The 21,527-nt window shown below is 36.7% G+C and overlaps 1 protein-coding gene across 7 annotated transcripts in view; it reads right to left on the bottom strand.

Moving 5' to 3' along the window:
* Window positions 1–13,571, bottom strand: part of nt5c2l1 (5'-nucleotidase, cytosolic II, like 1) — a 39,783-nt gene extending 26,212 nt beyond the window's left edge. The window contains exons 1-13 of one of the 7 annotated variants that reach the window (XM_062055074.1): window positions 13,374–13,561; window positions 10,943–11,016; window positions 8,464–8,581; window positions 6,962–7,057; window positions 5,497–5,588; window positions 5,334–5,391; window positions 5,058–5,151; window positions 4,947–5,000; window positions 3,249–3,332; window positions 3,137–3,172; window positions 2,947–3,054; window positions 2,820–2,886; window positions 2,590–2,760 (exon numbers count right to left, since the gene is read on the bottom strand). In XM_062055074.1, the coding sequence (XP_061911058.1) occupies window positions 2,590–2,760; window positions 2,820–2,886; window positions 2,947–3,054; window positions 3,137–3,172; window positions 3,249–3,332; window positions 4,947–5,000; window positions 5,058–5,151; window positions 5,334–5,391; window positions 5,497–5,588; window positions 6,962–7,057; window positions 8,464–8,581; window positions 10,943–11,016; window positions 13,374–13,420 (1,099 nt within the window). In that variant the 5' untranslated portion in view covers window positions 13,421–13,561. Of the gene's footprint in view, window positions 1–2,589; window positions 2,761–2,819; window positions 3,055–3,136; window positions 3,173–3,248; window positions 3,333–4,946; window positions 5,001–5,057; window positions 5,152–5,333; window positions 5,392–5,496; window positions 5,589–6,961; window positions 7,058–8,463; window positions 8,582–10,942; window positions 11,017–13,373 lie in introns of all 7 variants that reach the window. The other 6 variants (XR_009826960.1, XM_062055072.1, XM_062055071.1 and 3 more) reach the window with 6 other exon arrangements.
* Between the last annotated feature and the right edge of the window lie 7,956 nt (window positions 13,572–21,527).

Genomic DNA, 21,527 nt, shown 5'->3' with positions numbered 1-21,527 from the left:
CTTTTGTTGGTTCCACCGGACCACCACCATGCAGCAGGGTCGTCAGACATAAGTATCGGTGGAACGTCCTGGTACATCTGCAGCTCTCTCTCCACTCGTTTCTTGATGGACATGGAGCTCTGTTATTTCGCGGTTATTTCATTTTTTTTCTGTAAAGTAAAGCCACACTTTCGACCGCCGACGCCCGCTATCCATGCTTGAGCTTGACTGACTCGCTCGGCTATGCTAACACTTCCGGCGGTGGGCGCTTCTTCGTTGGTGTTCAGCGGCTTCTTCTTCCGGTTCGGCGGACATATTTTTTTCCGGTCGGCGGACTAAATTGGCGTGACAGCATCGAAAATAGGAATCGAAATTTTAACTTTTGAACGATTCCGGGAGAATCGGAAAGTTAGTCCCGGTTCCAATCGATACTCGATACTCGATACCCAACCCTAATAATCATAGACTATCAGCTGAATTTTAAAAGTCACATTGAGAAAATGTGTAAAACCCTGAAGGCAAATCTAGGCTATATTATAAGAAACTGCTTAACTCTCAGCTGTGCTTTTACTTTTATGAATTCAATGATTCTTTCACACATATCTTATGGCTTAACTACATGGTCCCAGGCACACCAGTCATCAATCAAGACCATTGAGTGTCTTTATAACCGCGCCTTGAAAGTCCTAGACAAGAAGAGTATACGATATCATCATTGCCAAATTTGAGCTAAATACAATATTTTAAGTTTTACCAATTTGATTTTGTTACATACAGTCAAACTGGTTTTTAAATGCTTGGATAACTCTGCTCCCCAATTGCTCTGCAAGGCAATTACAAGACTGCAAAGTGGTACCAGATCTACCACCTGAGCAATGTCAAAAGGCAACTGTTGCGTTCCATTTCGTAGGACACCTTTTACCCAGACTGCCTTTTCAATAAAAGGACCACAACTATGGAACTCTCTACCTGACACTTTGAAAAGTATACCTGCACTTGTCACTTTCAAAAAACAAACACAATTATGGCTAGTTGAGCAACAATCGTGTTCCCATGTTTAGTTTTTACTCATTTTTACTAATTGTTTTTTTCTAGTCTGCACTTTGTCTGTGTTATTATTATTATTGGCTTTTATCTAGTTTGCACTTTGTCTGTATTATTTCTATTATCATTATTATCGAGTCATCTTTGCCTTATTCTATTTTTTATTTTCCTATTTTAATGATGTTGGATCTGTGTTGTTGTTGTTGTTGTTGTTGGGGACAAGTGTTGTAAATTAGCTTTGGCTACAAACACTATGATGCATACATTGGATAACTGTCTCAGATGTCTATGTTTTTGTATCTGTCACTATTTCAAATAAACCTCTATAATAATAATACTACTATGATTACATCAATATTTTTTAGCATCACAAAAACTTATTTTGTTTTTTTTAAGATTTATATTATGTTTATAAACTCAGGAAATACGTCCCTGGACACATGAGAACTTTGAATATGACCAACGTATGATCCTGTAATTACTTGGTATCGGATTGATACCCAAATTTGTGGTATCATCCAAAACTAATGTAAAGTATCAAACAACAGAAGAATAAAGGATTATTACATTTTTTAACAGAAGTGTAGATAGAACATGTTGAAAGAGAAAATAACCAGATATTAACAGTAAATGAACAAGTAGATTAATAATTCATTTTCTACCACTTGTCCTTAATAATGTTGACAAAATAATAGAATGATAAATGACACAATGAGGTGGCGACTTGTCCAGGGTGTACACCGCCTTCCGCCCGATTGTAGCTGAGATAGGCTCCAGCGCCCCCCGCGACCCCGAAGGGAATAAGCGGTAGTAAATGGATGGATGGATGTTACTGCATATGTCAGCAGCTAAATTAGGAGCCTTTGTTTGTTTACTTACTACTAAAAGACAAGTTGTCTTGTTTGTTCACTATTCTATTTAGGGGCAAACTTGCAATAATAAACATTGGTAGAGTGGCCGTGCCAGCAATCGGAGTGTTGCTGGTTACTGGGGTTCAATCCCCACCTTCTACCATCCTAGTCACGTCCGTTGTGTCCTTGGGCAAGACACTTCACCCTTGCTCCTGATGGCTGCTGGTTAGCGCCTTGCATGGCAGCTCCCGCCATCAGTGTGTGAATGTGTGTGTGAATGGGTGAATGTGGAAATACTGTCAAAGCGCTTTGAGTACCTTGAAGGTAGAAAAGCGCTATACAAGTATAACCCATTTATCATTTATCATATGTTTAATGTACCCTACATTTTTTTTGTTAAAATAAAGCCAATAATGACATTTTTTGTGGTCCCCTTTATTTAGAAAAGTACCAAAAAGTACCGAAACACATTTTGGTACCGGTACCGGAACCAAAATATTGGTATCGAGACAACGCTAAGATATATATATATATATATATATATATATATATATATATATATATATATATATATATATATATATATATATATATATATATATATATATATATATATATATATATACAGTATATATATATATACTGTATATATATATATATATATACCGCATTTATGTGTGTATATGTGTGTCTATGTGTGCATTTGCATAAATACTTTTCTTCTCCTCCCACACGCTGAGTTCCTTGGTGAGTTCTGGGATCACCAAGAAGGTTTTCCAGCCCTGTCGTTTCTTCGACTTGAGGATGTCTCCAAAGATGTGATCTCCGATGTAGAGGATGTCTTTCCCTCTCACGCCCAGCAGGTCGCACACGAGGTCCGACGATCCTGCGGGCGTTTCATGTTTCAGGCTGAAACGGACGACCTTGGTTCTTGGACATGCTCACCTCCAGAGTAGACGGTTCCGTGCTGCAGGGCGCCGGTGTAGGTGCCAATACACAGTTTGCCCGTGTCCTGCGTCCCAAACATGGAGGTGTGAAACATTCCCCTCTGAAAGGAGCGCCAGTGTCCTACCGTGTCCACTTGTCTCAGCACCGTCCCCTCTGCGAAGAACAGAGGCTTCCTGGTGTCCACCACCACCAGGTCGAAGAAGGAGCGCCAGGGCTTTTTGGGACCTCCAGACTGCACACACACACATGTCCATTCTTCATGGTGGACCAGCCAGGACACGTCATTTGTTCACCTTCATGCCAAACTGTCTTACCTTGGTGGGACTTTCTAGCAGGTATTTCATGATGGCCTCCACGCAGCAGCAAGGAGTTTTTTAAATCAGATTATTAGGGTGTTAGGACTGTTATCTTGTCGGCGTTACTTACCTCGGTGTACATATAGTCGCTGTTAGTGGCCAGGAAGACCTTGGCCACGTCTTTGATTCGACTCAGCAACACAACAATGTTTGGCTGCAAGGAAAGATGTAATTTCACTTTTGTCCTACCTTGAAATACTCACACCTTCCTGTCACCCACATTCTTTTTAATCATTGTTTGATTTATCATTAAAATATGTCAACATTTCACTTATTTATTAATTGAATATGTCAACATTTCAATTAATCATTTGAACGTGTCAACATTTCACTTATTTATCATTTGAACATGTCAACATTTCACTTATTTATCATTTGCAAATGTCAACATTTCACTTATTTATCATTTGAACATGTCAACATTTCACTTATTTATCATTTGAATTTGTCAACATTTCACTTATTTATCATTTGAATTTGTCAACATTTCAGATAATCATTTGAATATGTCAACATTTTACGTAATCATTTGAACATGTCAACATTTCACTTATTTATCATTTGTATATGTCAACCGTTCACTTATTTATCATTTGAATATGTCAACATTTCACTTATTTCTCATTTGTATATGTCAACCGATCACTCATTTATCATTTGTATATGTAAACATTTCACTTTTTTATCATTTGTATATGTCAACATTTCACTTATTTATCATTTGAATATGTCAACATTTCACTTATTTATCATTTGAACATGTCAACATTTCACTTATTTATCATTTGAATATGTCAACATTTCACATATTCATTTGAACATGTCAACATTTCATTTATTTATCATTTGAATATGTCAACATTTCACGTAATCATTTGAACATGTCAATATTTCACTTATTAATCATTTGTATATGTCAACCGTTCACTTATTTATCATTTGAATATGTCAACATTTCACTTATTCATCATTTGAACATGTCAACATTTCACTTATTTATCATTTATATAAGTCAACATTTCACTTATTTATCATTTGTACAGTATATGTCAACATTTCACTTATTTATCATTTGTATATGTCAACATTTCACTTATTCATCATTTGTATATGTCAACATTTCACTTATTTATCATTTGTATATGTCAACATTTCACTTATTCATCATTTGTATATGTCAACATTTCACTTATTTATCATTTGAATATGTCAACATTTCACTTATTTATCATTTGAATATGTCAACATTTCACTTATTTATCATTTGAATATGTCAATATTTCACTTTTTTATCTTTAGAACATGTCAACATTTCACGTATTTATCATTTGAATATGTCAAAATGTCACTTATTTATTATTTGAATATGTCAACATTTCACTTATTAATCATTTGAATATGTCAACATTTCACTTAGTATTTTCTGTTGTCTTTTACAAAAAGTGTCTTTATTTGGATGTTTGATGGTCAGAATGTGAGGTTGTTGTTGATGTTTTCTTGTGCTACTCACGTCTTTGTTGACATACTTGTTGATGTTTTCTTGTGCTACTCACGTCTTTGTTGACATACTTGTTGATGTTTTCTTGTGCTACTCACGTCTTTGTTGACGTGCTTGTTGATGTTTTCTTGTGCTACTCACGTCTTTGTTGACGTACTTGTTGATGTTTTCTTGTGCTACTCACGTCTTTGTTGACGTACTTGTTTATGTTTTCTTGTGCTACTCACGTCTTTGTTGACGTACTTGTTGATGTTTTCTTGTGCTACTCACGTCTTTGTTGACGTACTTGTCCAGGTTCTTGAGGGTCTGCTCCTTGAGGACTCCCTGGATGATGAATCCACATGAGGTGAAACCAGGCGGGAGAAGAGGACGTGGACTCACCGTGTCATGAATGAAATCCATGGCGTCTCTCACATCCTGGAACATACTTCTGTACGACATGAACAGGTCGCCATGGTGATGACCTTTCAGCACGCTGCAACATGGCCGCCATTTGTCAGCAAGGTGAGGGTGTTACCTAACGACCTGTGTGTGAGTGTGAGTGTGGAACTTGTGTGTGTGTGTGGAACTTGTGTGAGAGTGTAACCTGTGTGTGGGGCGTGTGCGTGGAACATGTGTGTTAACTTGTGTGTGTGTGTGGAACTTGTGTGTGCTCACTTTTTGTATCTGTTACAGTTGGTGAAGAAGTCCACAAGGCAAGAATAAAGATATGTCTCTGTGAAGAAAGCAACACACATTTAATTGTTGTATTGTGTGTGTGTGTGTGTGTGTGTGTGTGTGCGTGTGTGTGTGTGTGTGTGTGCGTGTGAAAACGTGTCACCTGAAAGGTTGAAGAGTGTGTTGAGGACGTAGAAACGGTCTGTGTCGTCCCTCTGAATGAAGTTGTTGGGATAATATCGATTGATCTCCTCTCTGAAAACACACAAATCAATATTCCAAATGTGTGTGCAGCAATTGTCATTAATTTATTCGTTATATTTTACAATTGTATTGTGTCATTATTTTATTGTTATATGTTACAATTTTATTGTGTCATTATTTTAGTGTCTTATGTTACAATTTTATTGTGTCATTATTGTATTGTTATACGTTACAATTGTTTTGTATCATTATTTCATTGTTAAATGTTACAATTTTAATGTGACATTATTTTATTGTTGTATGTTACAATTGTATTGTGTCATTATTTTATTGTTATATGTTAAAATTGTATTGTGTCATTATTTCATCGTTGTATGTTAACAATTGTATTGTGTCATTGTTTTTTGGTATATGTTACAATGTTATTGTGTCATTATTTTATTTTTATACGTTACAATTGTATTGTGTCATTTTATTGTTATATGTTAGAATTGTATTGTGTCATTATTTTATTGTTATATGTTACAATGTTATTCTGCCATTATTTTATTTTTATATGTTACAATTGTTTTGTGTCATTATTTTATTGTTAAATGTTACAATTTTATTGTGACATTATTTTACTGTTATATGTTACAATTGTATTGTGTCATTATTTTATTGTTATATGTTAAAATTGTATTGTGTCATTATTTTATTGTTGTATGTTACAATTTTATTGTGTCATTTTTTTACTGTTATATGTTACAATAATATTGTGTCATTATTTTGTTGTTATGTGTTACAATTTTATTGTGTCATTATTTTATTGTTATATGTTACAATTTTATTGTGTCTATATTTTATTGTTATATGTTACACTTGTTTTGTGTCATTATTTTATTGTTATATGTTACAATTTTATTGTGTCATTTTTTATTGTTATATGTTAAAATTGTATTGTGTCATTATTTCATTGTTGTATGTTACAATTGTATTGTGTCATTGTTTCATTGTTATATGTTACAATTTTATTGTGTCTATATTTTATTGTTATATGTTACAATTGTTTTGTGTCATTATTTCATTGTTATATGTTACAATTTTATTGTGTCATTATTTTATTTTTATATGTTACAATTGTAGTGTGTCATTATTTTATTGTTATGTTACAATTGTATTGTGTCATTATTTTATTATGTTACAATTGTATTGTGCCATTATTTTATTGTTATGTTACAATTGTATTGTGTCATTATTTTATTGCTCTGTTACAATTGTATTGTGTCATTATTTTATGTTACAATTGTAGTGTCATTATTTTTTTGTTATACATTGCAATTGTATTGTGTCATTAGTTTATTGTTATGTTACAATTGTATTGTGTCATTGTTTTATTGTTATATGTTACAATTTTTTTGTGTCATTATTTTCTTGTGATTCACCCTTTGAGGAAAGTGAAGCCGTGACTGCACACCAGAATGTTCCCGTTGGAGTCCACCTTCAGAAGGTTCCCGTAGGTGGTGTCCATCACCAGACCCCTGTAACCATAGCGACAAACAGTCACCTCTGTCCTGCTCCTCACCTCAAACTCAATTGTGTGTGTGTGTGTGTGTGTGTGTGTGTGTGTGTGTGTGTGTGTGTGTGTGTGTGTGTGTGTGTGTGTCTGTTTTCTTCTCTTCTTGTCTTATTTGTGTTTGTTTGTTTTGTACAGCACTTTGTGTTTGCCACTTGCCTGAGCATGAAAAGTGCTAAATGAATCAGGTTTGATATTTTGCATACAGCAATGTTAAATGTAGTGTTAGCAATGTTAACGTAGCTACTTGAGCAACATGCTAAGATTATATTCTAACATCCTGCTAGATGCTAACCTAATGGTGGTGAAGAAAATGAAGTGTTAGCAATGTTAGCATAGCTACTTGAGCTACATGGTAACATTATATTCTAACCCCATGCTAGATGCTAACCTATTGTTTCATCCATCCTATTGTTGATGAATAAAATGAAGTGTTAGCAATGTTAGCATGGCTACTTGAGCTACATGCTAATATTATATTCTGACATCATGCTAGATGCTAAGCTATTGTTGGTGAAGACAATTAAGTGTTAGCAATGTTAGCATAGCTACTTGAGCTATATGCTAACATCATGCTAGATGCTAGCCTAATGTTGGTGAAGAAAATGAAGTGTTAGCATCGTTAACATAGCTACTTGAGCTACATTATAACATTACATCCTAACCTCATACTTGATGCTAAGCTATTGTTGGTGAAGAAAATGAAGCGTTAGCAATATTAGCATAGCTACTTGAGCTACATCCTGAAATTGTATTCTAACTTCATGCTAGATGCTAACTTATTGTAGTTTGCCACTTTCCTGAGCATGAACAGTGCTAAATGAATCAAGTTTGATGTATTGCATACAACAATGTGAAATGAAGTGTTAGCAATGTTAGCATAGCTACTTGAGCTACATGCTAACATTATATGCTAACATCATGCTAGATGCTAAATTATTGTTGGTGAAGAACATCCAAATGATCAAACGTACAGCTCCCCCGTCTGTAACTGACTAAAAGATGGTTGGCAGAATTCCATTTTAAGACGTGTAGCGAGGCCTGCTAAGTTAACATGAATAAGGAGGGTTTTCTTTCAGAGGGAGGTTTTCCTTGCCTCCATCACTAAGCTACACATGTGGTTTAAATTGGTTCGCTCTAGCGTTTGAGGACCTTCTCAATGTGTGAAGTGCCGTCAGAGAACTTCTGTTGTAGAAATAAGTTCGAAAGTGAGCGTTTGATCGTCTCTTCTCTAGAAAAGAGGAGCAAAGACTGGACAGTTGTTTCTCATGAACGAGGACACGCATGAGTTAAAGATCATTCTTCATGAAGGACTGTGAGAAGATGACAAAATGTGCATGGTGCTCAAAGAGAAGGTGGGAGTTGACCAACCTTGTAGAGAAACTGGGATCATAGGTGTAGCGCAGGACCTCATGAGGGTAGCCCACCGACACCATTCTGTCCCTCAGAAGCTCAAAGCCCAGGCTCTCGTAGTCTGGAGAGATGTACACTGCACAGTGACGGATTATAGTCCATGGACCACAGACCACAAGAGGTCTTCTTTGGGACCATTCTCCACTCCAATTTGTTTTCTATTTCCAAGCATTCATCCTTTAAACTCGAATATGAACTTTATGAAGTTTCTTTTCACAGAAGTTTCTCTCTAAAGCTCAAAAGCTTGGAGTAGCCCAGTTCATCCAGCTGGATTCCGCTGTGTATCTGGCAACCTCAGTCAGGTAGAGGGGGAGGGGACTACAGAATGTTGACCGTGATTGCAGTACCATTTCTGGCCACATTATTACATATAATAATAAATGATAAATGGGTTATACTTGTATAGCGCTTTTCTACCTTCAAGGTGCTCAAAGCGCTTTGACACCATTTCCACATTCACCCATTCACACACACATTCACACACTGATGGCGGGAGCTGCCATGCAAGGCGCTAACCAGCACCCATCAGGAGCAATGGTGAAGTGTCTTGCCCAAGGACACAACGGACGTGTCTAGGATGGTAGAAGGTGGGGATTGAACCCCAGTAACCAGCAACCCTCCGATTGCTGGCACGGCCACTCTACCAACTTCGCCATGGCTCCTTTAACAGCTTTGTCCACATTTATGAAAGAAAATACTTTGAAATACTATCAGCTTTTTGTCATTAAAAAAAAACGTTAACTTCGAATAAAACGTAACATGAGTGATAACACGACTTTTCTGTCAGTCACTTGTTTCATTTTGTCAACACAAAGCAGATGACACAAAACTATTATCACATCAAATGGCACATTTCTGGATTTAAAAACATTAAAAGAAAAGAAGAAAATATTGTCTACACCAAAGACTAGAAAATGATGGAATTGTAAGAAACAAAGAAAACTTTGTTGCACCACCTCTAATACTTGTGTAGTATTACAACGTCTGTGAGGTGTGGACTTAAGGAGTGACAACAAGTACTCTTCTTCATCAACTTTGACTTTGTTTCACTTGACATCAGTGGTGTTGGAGTCATGATTCATGTCAATCCACCTGCTACAACAGCTTTGTCAACAATTCACCTTCTTTAACAACTTTGACTTTGTTTCACTTGACATCTGTTGTGTTGGAACCATGATTCATTCAATCCACCTGCTGCAACATCTTTGTCAACGATTCACCTTCTTCATCAACTTTGACTTTGTTTCACTTGACATCTGTGGTGTTGGAGTCATGATTCATGTCAATCCAACTGCTGCAACAGCTTTGTCAGCGATTCACCTTCTTCAACAACTTTGACTTTGTTTTACTTGACATCTGTGGTGTTGGGGCCATGATTCATGTCAATCCACCTGCTGCAACACATTTGTCAACAATTCACCTTCTTCAACAACTTTGACTTTAATTCACTTGACATCTGTCGTGTTGTAGTCATGATTCATGTCAATCCACCTGCTGCAACAGCTCTCCAAGGTGTGAACCATCCTTTCGAACTGCAGAACTAGTGAACACAAGTCGTCTGATGCAGATGTTAGTTTAGGAAACAAACATTGTCAGGCTGATTCCATTGTGTTTTCACTTTGCTAGATCTAAAAACTGTTACTGACGAGCACAACCTATTTTCTGGATTTAGTGTGTTTAAAACACCAGAATGTTGAAATGATTCTAGTTGTCATGTCTGTTATCTGCTTTGTTTCTGCAAAATGAAACAAGTGAATGAACATCCTCCAAGTCTGCTGATTCTTCATTTTCCACGGCGCGTACAACTGTTTGATCGATAGTACACAATGACTACACAAAAGTAAGATAAAATACTCTATACAAAAATACACTCATTTAAATTTTACCCTTAAAATTCTTAGTCCAGGGAGTTATTTCCTGAATTTTACACAATAACACAACCAAAAAAAATGGTCCATCCATCCATCCATCCATCCATCCATCCATCCATCCATCCATCCATCTACACTTCTTAAACTTTTCTTCACTTCCTGTTAATGACTGATTACTTCCTGTTGTAATGCACTTCCATCTACATTTCTTAAACATTTCTTCACTTCCTTTTATTGACTGATTACTGCCTGTTGTAAGGAACTTCCATCTACACTTCTTAAACTTTACTAACAACTTCTTTATTCTCTTGTTTAAAACTGGCTTAGTGACTAGCTTGCTTTCTTGTTTGCTCTAGCGTGCCCTTCATGTTTAATCTGGCCTTCCAGTGATAATAATGCTTGTAGAACTGTAGTTTTTGTGCTGCAAGGGGAGCAGCTGTACATCATGTATAGAAATAAACAGTCAGCTGTGGCTGCTGATTCTGAGCATGGAAAATAGGAATCAAATGGTTTCAGGAGAATGGGAATTGAAGACTCGGTTTTCATCCATGAGGTCAAGTACTTACTAGCGAGCGTGTAGTCCATGTCAAAGCCATAGCAAGTGATATTTTCCAGCGTAAGATTCCTGTTGACAAAAACCCTGTGATGGACCACAAAAACACTGCAGTCATGTGACCCGGCATCTTTAGGGTCATGTGACCTGGCATCTTTGAGTCATGTGCAGTAAGTCATGTGACCTGGCATCATTAAGTCATGTGACCTATCATCATTACATCATGTGATCTGTCATCATCAAGTCATGTGACCTGTCATCATTAAGTCTTGTGACCTGTCATTATTAAGTAATTTGACCTATCATCATTAAGTTATGTGACCTGGCGTCATTAAGTCATGTGACCTGTCATCTTTAGGTCATTTGACCTGTCATCATTAAGTCTCATGTGACTTGTCATAATTAAGTCATGTGACCTGGCATCATGAAGTCATGTTACCTGACATCATTAAGTCATGTGACCTGTCATCTTTGGGTCATGTGACCTGGCATCATTAAGTCATGTGACCTCACATCTTTAAGTCATGTGACCTGTCATCTTTAAGTCATGTGACAATAATCAATATAACATACATCATTAAGTCATATGACCTGTCATCTTTAAGTCATGTGACCTGTCATCATTAAGTCATGTGACCTGGCTTCTTTAAGTCATGCAGTGGTGTGCTGTCGGGGCCAGCAAGGCCTTCTCTGCTGGCCTAACATAACCAAAATTCATGATCATAATTAAAGATAAAACATTTTTTAAATTTACTTTCCCAAATATCTAAAAGTATTCATATTCTCGTCATGTCATATTATGCTTGTTCCAGTGCTGTTGTTTTTAGTTTAGTTTGTATCCAAACAGAATTCAGCTAGCTTATGTTGCCATGCTGGACGGAATCTGCCGGAGGCCTTCAGAATCAGCAATGTGGGCGTCTGTGCACTGTAAGTGAACGAGGACTTAGAGTTGATAGACAATAGCGATAGCCAATCAGATCACCAGTTGTTGTCAGTAAGGCCTTCTAGATGGTCTCACGTTGAACATGACATTTACACGTCCTGTGATTGGATACTCATCGGGACCGCTAGCGGATGAATTTGAGAACACATAGAGTTAATAGACAGTTGCGATAGCCAATCAGATCACAAGTTGTTGACAGTAGCCTATCTAAGTAGCCTGATGTTAACGAGACTGTGATTGGATACTCATTTGTCATTCCAAAGTGAGTATCCATTCACAAGATTAAATTTAGCAGGAAGCAGGAAGTGTTGTGCCGTAGCAGAGAAGGAGAACAAAACGTTGATTAGGTGGCAGATATATATTTGCAAGGCCACTTCAAGATGGAAATTTAAAGAGAAACTACATCTTGTGAGACGATGTCGGCCAACCCCGGAAGCTAGCTTAGCTGTTCTGGCGATGAAATGGGGAAATGCTCGCCATTTCCACTCGAATAAGCCGACAACGAGGGGTACCACTGGCTTATACGGCGTCGAATAGGTGCTACTAATTGTGAGTTCAGGGATCAGAATGATACAAGTGGTAAATCATTGTGTAGTATTACAACAATAAAGACACAACTACAACTAAGTCACTAGTGTAATATTACAAAAATAAACACACAACAATTAACTCACTTGTGTAGTATTACGTCAATAAATACACAACAACTAACTCACTTGTGTAGTATTACAAAAATCAACACACAACAACTAACTCACTTGTGTAGTATTACAACAATAAACACACAACAACAACTAACTCACTTGTGTAGTATTACAAAAATCAACACAACAACGAACTCAGTTTTGTAGTATTATAAAAATAAACACAACAACAACTAACTCACTCGTGTAGTACTACTAAAATCAACACACAAAAACAACCAACTTACTTGTGTAGTATTACAAAAATAAACACACAACAACCAACTCACTTGCGTAGTATTTCAAAATAAACACACAACAACAAATAACTAACTTGTGTAGTATTACAAAAATCAACACAACAACAAACTCAGTTTTGTAGTATTATAAAATAAACACAACAACAACTAACTCACTTGTGTAGTAATACTAAAATCAACACACAAAAACAACCAACTTACTTGTAGTATTACAAGAATCAACACACAACAATAACTAACTCACTTTTGTAGTATAACAACAATAAACACACAACAAAACAACTAACTCAATTGTGCAGTATTTCAAAAATCAACACACAACAACAAGTAACTCACTTGTGTAGTATTACAACATTAAACACACAACAACCACTAACTCACTTATGTAGTATTACAACAATAAACACACAACAACAACTAACTCACTTGTGTAGTATTACAACATTAAACACACAACAACCCCTAACTCACTTGTGTAGTATTACAACAATGAACACACAACAACAACCAACTCACTTGTGTAGTATTACAACAATAAACACACAACAACTAACTAACTTTTGGTGGAAGCCTGTGATCATCTTGCAGTCCTCTGGGGTGTCCATCACGTCCAAACTAGCTTACGGGCACAAGTCAGCTTGTTGTTGTTGTGGCAAGCAGTCAAGTTCACGGGGGTGGGGAGTGGGGGTATGAGGGAGCCGGGCCATGGGGGAGGCAAACTTCAAGATCAAATGAGAGGGTGTGTGTGGGTCACCCTTCGAGATGAGTGGTGTGTGTGGGGGGGTCACCCTTCAAGATCACATGAGGGGTGTGTGTGTGGGGGTCACCCTTCAAGATCACATGAGGGGTGTGTGTGTGGGGGTCACCCTTCAAGATGAGGTTTGTGTGTGTTGGGTCACCCTTCAAGATGAGGGGTGTGTGTGGAGGTCACCCTTCACGATGAGGAGTGTGTGTGGAGGTCACCCTTCAAGATGAGGGGGTGTGTTGGGTCACCCTTCAAGATGAGGAGTGTGTGTTGGGTCACCCTTCAAGATGAGAAGTGTATGTGGAGGTAATCCTTCAAGATGAGGAGTGTGTGTTGGGTCACCCTTCAAGATGAGGGGTATGTGTTGGGTCGCCCTTCAAGATGAGGGGTGTGTGTGGAGGTCACCCTTCAAGATGAGGAGTGTGTGTTGGGTCACCCTTCAAGATGAGGACTGTGTGTTGGGTCACCCTTCAAGATGAGGGGTGTGTGTGGGGGTCACCCTTCAAGATGAGGATTGTGTGTTGGGTCACCCTTTAAGATGAGGAGTGTGTGTTGGGTCACCCTTCAAGAGGGGGTGTGTGTGTGGAGGTTCTCTTCAAGATGAGGGGGGTTGGGGTCACCCTACAAGATGAGGATTGTGTGTGGGGGTCACTCTTCAAGATGAGGGGTGTGTGGGGGGAAAACTTAAGGCCCGTGTTTCAGTTTGCTGAAGAAGAGGTTGGAACTCCTCCTGGGTTCTTGATGTTTGAAGTATTATTCGGGGTTGGGGAGAAGCATGCGGGTGATGACCCAGATTGTGTTATCAGCAGCCTGCACAACTGTGCACTGGGAGGGGGGAGTTGGGGGGGGTCCCCTTTGAAGGAGTGTGTCTTGTCAGCTGCTGACTCAGCAAAACACACACAAACAGGACACTTAATTAGGTACCTCTAGAGAGGCATTCATGCTGCAGCGTAAATAAAAACCCTGTGAAAATGCTAAAAACGTAGCAAAAAGGTAAAATATTCAGAAAAAAAAGCAGATCTGTTGATCCAATGCTATTTAGGAATAACTAAAAATAATTAATCAATGTTAATTATGAGTAACTAACATTAATAAAACAATATTAATAAAGAATATTTCATAATCATAATCAACTTTAGATAACACTCTTGAACGCATCATAAAATCCCCTCAACTCCCCCCAAAATGGATTAACTCGCTGGAATAAAAAAGACAATATAACATACATCCATAAACGTGGACGCATGTGAAAAAGTGCAATATATTTATCTGTACAGTAACCTATTTATTTATTTATATATGCACCTTATTACTTTTTTATCCTGCACTACCATGAGCTAATGAAATGAAATATTATTCTTATCTGTACTGTAAAGTTCAAATTTGAATGACAATAAAAAGGAAGTCTAAGTCTAAGTCTAAGTCTAAGTCTAATATACATATACATATACATATATATATATATATATATATATATATATATATATATATATATATATATATATATATATATATATATATATATATATATATATATATATATATATATATATATATATATATATATATATATATGTACAAGCGGTAGAAAATGGATGGATGGATGGATATATATATCTATATATATATATACAGACATTAATATATATATATATATATATTTGTATATATTAGGACTCCCAAAACAATGATTTAATTCATGATTAATCACAAAGAATTATGGCTTTAATCAAGAACACACTTAGATTAATAAATGAGGGAGGACACTTTGACCTGCGGCTGGCACAAAATATTATATTTAAAATACAACCTAAAAACAACTTTGGATCAAACAGCATATTATAATTAAAATACATCATAAAACAACTTTAGATAAAACTAGATATTTTAGTCAAAATACATCCTAAAACAACTTTCGATAAAAGCAAATATTATATTTAAAATACATCCTGAAAGAACTTTAGATAAAACTAAATGTTATATTTAAAATACATCCTGAAAGAACTTTAGATAACACTAAATATTATACTTAAAATAAATCTTGAAAGAACTTTAGATCAAACTAAATATTATATTTCAAATACATTGTGAAATAACTTTAGATAAAACTAAATATTATATTTCAAATACATCCTAAAAGACCTTTAGATACAATTTAATATTATATTTAAAATACAACCTGAAATAACTTTAGATAAAACTACATATTATATTTAAAATACATCCTGAAAGAACTTTAGATAAAACTAAATATTATATTTAAAATACATTGTGAAAGAACTTTATATCAAACTAAATATTATACTTAAAATACATCCTGAAAAAACTTTAGATATAAGTGATAGCAAGTTTGTGCAAATTAAGGACATGCATTCAAGTAAAACGTTTAAAAACGTTACTGAATAACATTTTGACAGTAAATAAAATTGCATTTGTGTACAAATACCAGGCTCTTTTCTGAAGCTAATGTTAATTATGCAAGCGAGTAATCGCCGGTGATTAGTCATGATTAATCTAGTTTGAAATCTCCAATTCTCCAAACCTTCCACTTTTGAGACATTTTATTTCACGTCATCATCTCCTCCCAGTATTGTGGGTGTTCTGATTATTAGCATATCATTTACATATTCATAAGGACAGACACACTAATTTGGTTGCACTAATTATTCTGCTCACGAAGACACGCAATCCTTAGGAGATAAACTGTGTGTGTGCGTGTGGGCATCATGGCTCAGATGGTAGAGCGTCCAGAAACTTGAGGGTTCATGGTTCAAATCCAACTTCCATCATCCTGGTCACTGCCATTGTGTCTTTCGGCAAGACACTAAACCTATACGTTTGGTGTATGAATAAAACAATATTTGGTGTATGAATGAATGTATGTTTGGTGTATAAATATGAATGAATGTTTGGTGTAGAAATATGAATAAATGTTTGGTGTATGAATGAATTAATGTTTACTGTATCAATATGAATGAATGTTTGATGTATGAATAGGAATTAAAGGCCTACTGAAATGAATTTTTTTTATTTAAACGGGGATAGCAGATCCATTCTATGTGTCATACTTGATCATTTCGCGATATTGCCATATTTTTGTTGAAAGGATTTGATATAGAACAACAACGATAAAGTTCGCAACTTTTGGTCTCTGATAAAAAAAAAGCCTTGCCCCGACCGGAAGTAGCGTGACGACACCGGAGGAAGGGCTGCTCACATTTTCCTATTGTTTACACCAGCAGCGAGAGAGATTCGGACCGAGAAAGCGACGATTTCCCCATTAATTTGAGCGAGGATGAAATATTCGTGGATGAGGAACGTGAAAGTGAAGGACTAGCGTGCAGTGCAGAACATATCTTTTTTCGCTCTGACCGTAACTTAGGTACAAGAGCTCATTGGATTCCACACTCTCTCGTTTTTCTATTGTGGATCACGGATTTCTATTTTAAACCACCTCGGATACTATATCCTCTTGAAAATGAGAGTCGAAAACGCGAAATGGACATTCACAGTGACTTTTATCTCCACGACAATACATCGGCGAAACACTTTAGCTAAGGAGCTAACATGATAGCATCGGGCTCAAATGCAAATATAAACAAAAGAAATAAACCCCTGACTGGAAAGATAGACAGAAAATCAACAATACTATTAAACCCTGGACATGTAAATACATGGTTAATGCTTTCTAGCTTGGCGAAGATTAACAATGCTGTTGCTAACGACGCCATTGAAGCTAACTTAGCAACGGGACCTCACAGAGCTATGATAAAAACATTAGCGCTCCACCTACGCCAGCCAGCCCTCATCTGCTCATCAACACCCGTGCTCACCTGCGTTCCAGCGATCGACGGAAGGACGAAGGACTTCACCCGATCATCCGTGCGGTTGGCGGCTAGCGTCGGCTAGCGCGTCTGCTATCCAAGTAAGTCCTCCTGGTTGTGTTGCTACAGCCAGCCGCTAATACACCGATCCCACCTACAACTTTCTTCTTTGCAGTCTCCATTGTTCATTAAACAAATTGCAAAAGATTCATCAACACAGATGTCCAGAATACTGTGGAATTTTGAGATGAAAACAGAGCTTTTTGTATTGGATTCAATGGGTTCCGTATACTTCCGCTTCAACCGTTGACGTCACGCGCAAACGTCATCATATCGAAACGTTTTCAGCCGGAAGTTTGCCGGGAAATTTAAAATTGCACTTTATAAGTTAACCCGGCCGTATTGGCATGTGTTGCAATGTTAAGATTTCATACGTATTCCTTTAAAGGCCTACTGAAACCCACTACTACCGACCACGCAGTGTGATAGTTTATATATCGATGAAATCTTAACATTGCAACACATGCCAATACGGCCGGGTTAGATTACTAAAGTGCAATTTTAAATTTCGCGCGAAATATCCTGCTGAAAATGTCTCGGTATGATGATGCCTGCGCGTGATGTCACGGATTGTAGAGGACATTTTGGGACAGCATTGTGGCCAGCTATTAAGTCGTCTGTTTTCATCGCAAAATTCCACAGGATTCTGGACATCTGTGTTGGTGAATCTTTTGGAATTTGTTCAATGAACAATGGAGACAGCAAAGAAGAAAGCTGTAGGTGGGAAGCGGTGTATTTCGGCCGGCTGCAGCAACACAAACACAAAGCCGGTGTTTCATTTATAACATTCCTGAAAGATGACAGTCAACCTTCACCATTGGCCTGTGGAGAACTGGGACAACAGAGACTCTTACCAGGAGGACTTTGAGTTGGATACGCAGACGCGGTACCGTGAGTACGCAACCAGAATGTTGCCATAAGCATTTTGTTTAATTTGTATGTGTAATGCAGTACGCAGCTGCGGCTTCCAAACATTTGATCACTTGCCCGTACGTGCGTGCCGCTATGTGCATGTCACGTACGTAACTTTGGGGACTTTGGGGAAATATATGTGCTGTATGAACTTTGGGGAGGTGAATGGTACTTTGGGCTGTGGGATTGAGTGTGTTGTGCGGGTGTTTGATTTGTATTGGCGGGTTATATGGACGGGAGGGGGGAGGTGTTTTTTATGCGGGATTAATTTGTGGCATATTAAATTTAAGCCTGGTTGTGTTGTGGCTAATAGAGTATATATATGTCTTGTGTTTATTTACTGTTTTAGTCATTCCCAGCTGAATATCAGGTCCCACCCGCCTCTCACAGCATCTTCCCTATCTGAATCGCTTTCACTGCCCTCTAGTCCTTCACTCTCACTTTCCTCATCCACAAATCTTTCATCCTCGCTCAAATTAATGGGGAAATCGTCGCTTTCTCTGTCCGAATCGCTCTCGCTGCTGGTGGCCATGATTGTAAACAATGTGCAGATGTGAGGAGCTCCACAACCTGTGACGTCACGCGCATATCGTCTGCTTTTTTCTCAGCGACCAAAAGTTGAGAACTTTATCGTGGATGTTCTCTACTAAATCCTTTCAGCAAAAATATGGCAATATCGCAAAATGATCAAGTATGACAAATAGAATGGACCTCCTATCCCCGTTTAAATAAGAAAATCGCATTTCAGTAGGCCTTTAATGTTTGGTGTATGAATATGAATGAATGTTTGGTGTATGAATATGAATATTTGGTGTATGAATATGAATGAATGTTTGGTGTATGAATTAATGAACGTTTGGTGTATGAATATGAATGAATGTTTGGTGTATGAATATGAATGAATGTTTGTTGTATGAATATGAATGAATGTTTGGTGTATAAATATGAATGAATGTTTGGTGTATGAATATGAATGAATGTTTGATGTATGAATGAGTGAATAATTGGTGTATGAATATAAATATTGTTTGAAGTAAGAATATGTATGAATGTTTGGTGTATGAATATAAATAATGTTTGCTGTATGAATATGAATGTTGGGTGTATGAATATGAATAATATTGGTGTATGAATGAATGAATGTTTGACGTATGAATATGAATGAATGTTTGGTGTATGAATATGAATGAATGTTTGGTGTATGAACTAAATTAATGTTTGGTGTATGAATATGAATTAATGTTTGATGTATAAATGAATTAATGTTTGGTGTATGAATATGAATTAATGTTTTTTATGAATATGAATGAATGTTTGGTGTATAAATAGGAATAATATTTTGTGTATGAATGAATTATTGTTTGACGTATGAATATGAATGTTTGGTGTATGAAAATGAATGAATGTTTGGTGTACGAATGAATGAATGTTTAATGTATAAATATAGATGAATGTTTGGTGTATAAATATGAAATAATGTTTAGTGTATAAATATGAATGCATGTTTGCTGTATGAATATAAATGAATATTTGGAGTATGAATATTAATGAATGTTTGGTGTATGAAAATGAATTAATATTTGGTGTATGAATGAATGAATATTTGGCGTGTGAATATAAATGAATGATTGAATGTGGTCAAAAAGGCTGTATGTACAAATTGGCAGTCTACCCTAACTAAATGTAGCTTACCATAATTCATGTGTTTATTATTATTATTATTACATTTAGCTTACCACTATGAACGTGTTTATTGTTATTGTTATTACCGTAATTTCCGGACTATAAGCCGCACCCGACTATAAGCCGCACCAGCTAAATTTAGGGGAAAATACAGATTGCTCCATATATAAGCCGCACCCGACTATAAGCCGCAGGGTTTTGATGTGTAATTAGCGTAGTATATAGGGGTTCCTGCTACCACGGAGGGGATTGTCGGGACAGAGATGACTGTTTGGGAACGCAAAGCGTCCCATTTATTAACAATAAATCTTTCAATCATTCAATCAAACTTTCACATCTTTGACATGGCGAACAGCATTCGTGCAGAGTACAAATAATACAACGGTGCAAAGTAATACAAAGTGCTCGCCTGTACGTTATCAAAATAACCAGCCTACCGGTATATGAAAAGTCAGTCTTTAATCATTGTGTCATCGTCTTCCTCCTGCGTACTAAAACCACCGAAATCCTCTTCGTCGGTGTCGGAGAAGAACAGGCCGTAAATAAGCCGCACCCTTGTATAAGCCGCAGGGACCAGAACGAGGGGAAAAAGTAGCGGCTTATAGTCCGGAAATTACGGTATTCTTTTTACTTTTATTAAATGTATCTTACCATTATGATAAATAAATAAATGGGTTATACTTGTATAGCGCTTTTCTACCTTCAAGGTACTCAAAGCGCTTTGACAGTATTTCCACATTCACCCATTCACACACACATTCACACACTGATGGCGGGAGCTGCCATGCAAAGCGCTAACCAACACCCATCAGGAGCAAGGGTGAAGTGTCTTGCCCAAGGACACAACGGACGTGACTAGGATGGTAGAAGGTGGGGATTGAACCCCAGTAACCAGCAACCCTCCGATTGCTGGCACGGCCACTCCACCAACTTCGCCACGCCGTCCCATGGGCATTATCAATGTGTTTATTATTATTAATATTATTTTTCATTATTATTATTATTATTAAATGTATCTTACCACCATCAATGTGTTTATTTTTATAATTAGAATTATTATTAGTAATATTAATATTATTAGCTAAGTTAACCCCTATTATTATTAATGCATTATCTTACTACCAGTAATGTGTTTACATTAGTATAATTATTAATAATAATAATATTATTATTATTATTATTATTATTATTATTATTATTATTATTATTATTATTATTATTATTATTATTATTATTATTATTATATGTATCTTACCCCCGTCAATATGTGAATGTGGAGTGAATGAATGGTGTGTGACAGTTCTCACTGTAAAGCGCTTTGAGTGTCAGAAAAGCACTATATAAATTCTAACCAATTGTTATTATTATTAGTAATTTATTATTATCCATCCATCCATCCATCTTCTTCCGCTTATCCGAGGTCGAGTCGCGGGGGCAGGAGCCTAAGTAGGGAAGCCCAGACTTCCCTCTCCCCAGCCACTTCGTCCA

This window comes from Entelurus aequoreus, linkage group LG08, assembly GCF_033978785.1.
Source record: "Entelurus aequoreus isolate RoL-2023_Sb linkage group LG08, RoL_Eaeq_v1.1, whole genome shotgun sequence".
Classification (NCBI taxonomy): domain Eukaryota; kingdom Metazoa; phylum Chordata; class Actinopteri; order Syngnathiformes; family Syngnathidae; genus Entelurus; species Entelurus aequoreus.
Note: the sequence above shows the minus strand (reverse complement) of the source record. Positions and strands in the feature narration are given on the sequence as shown.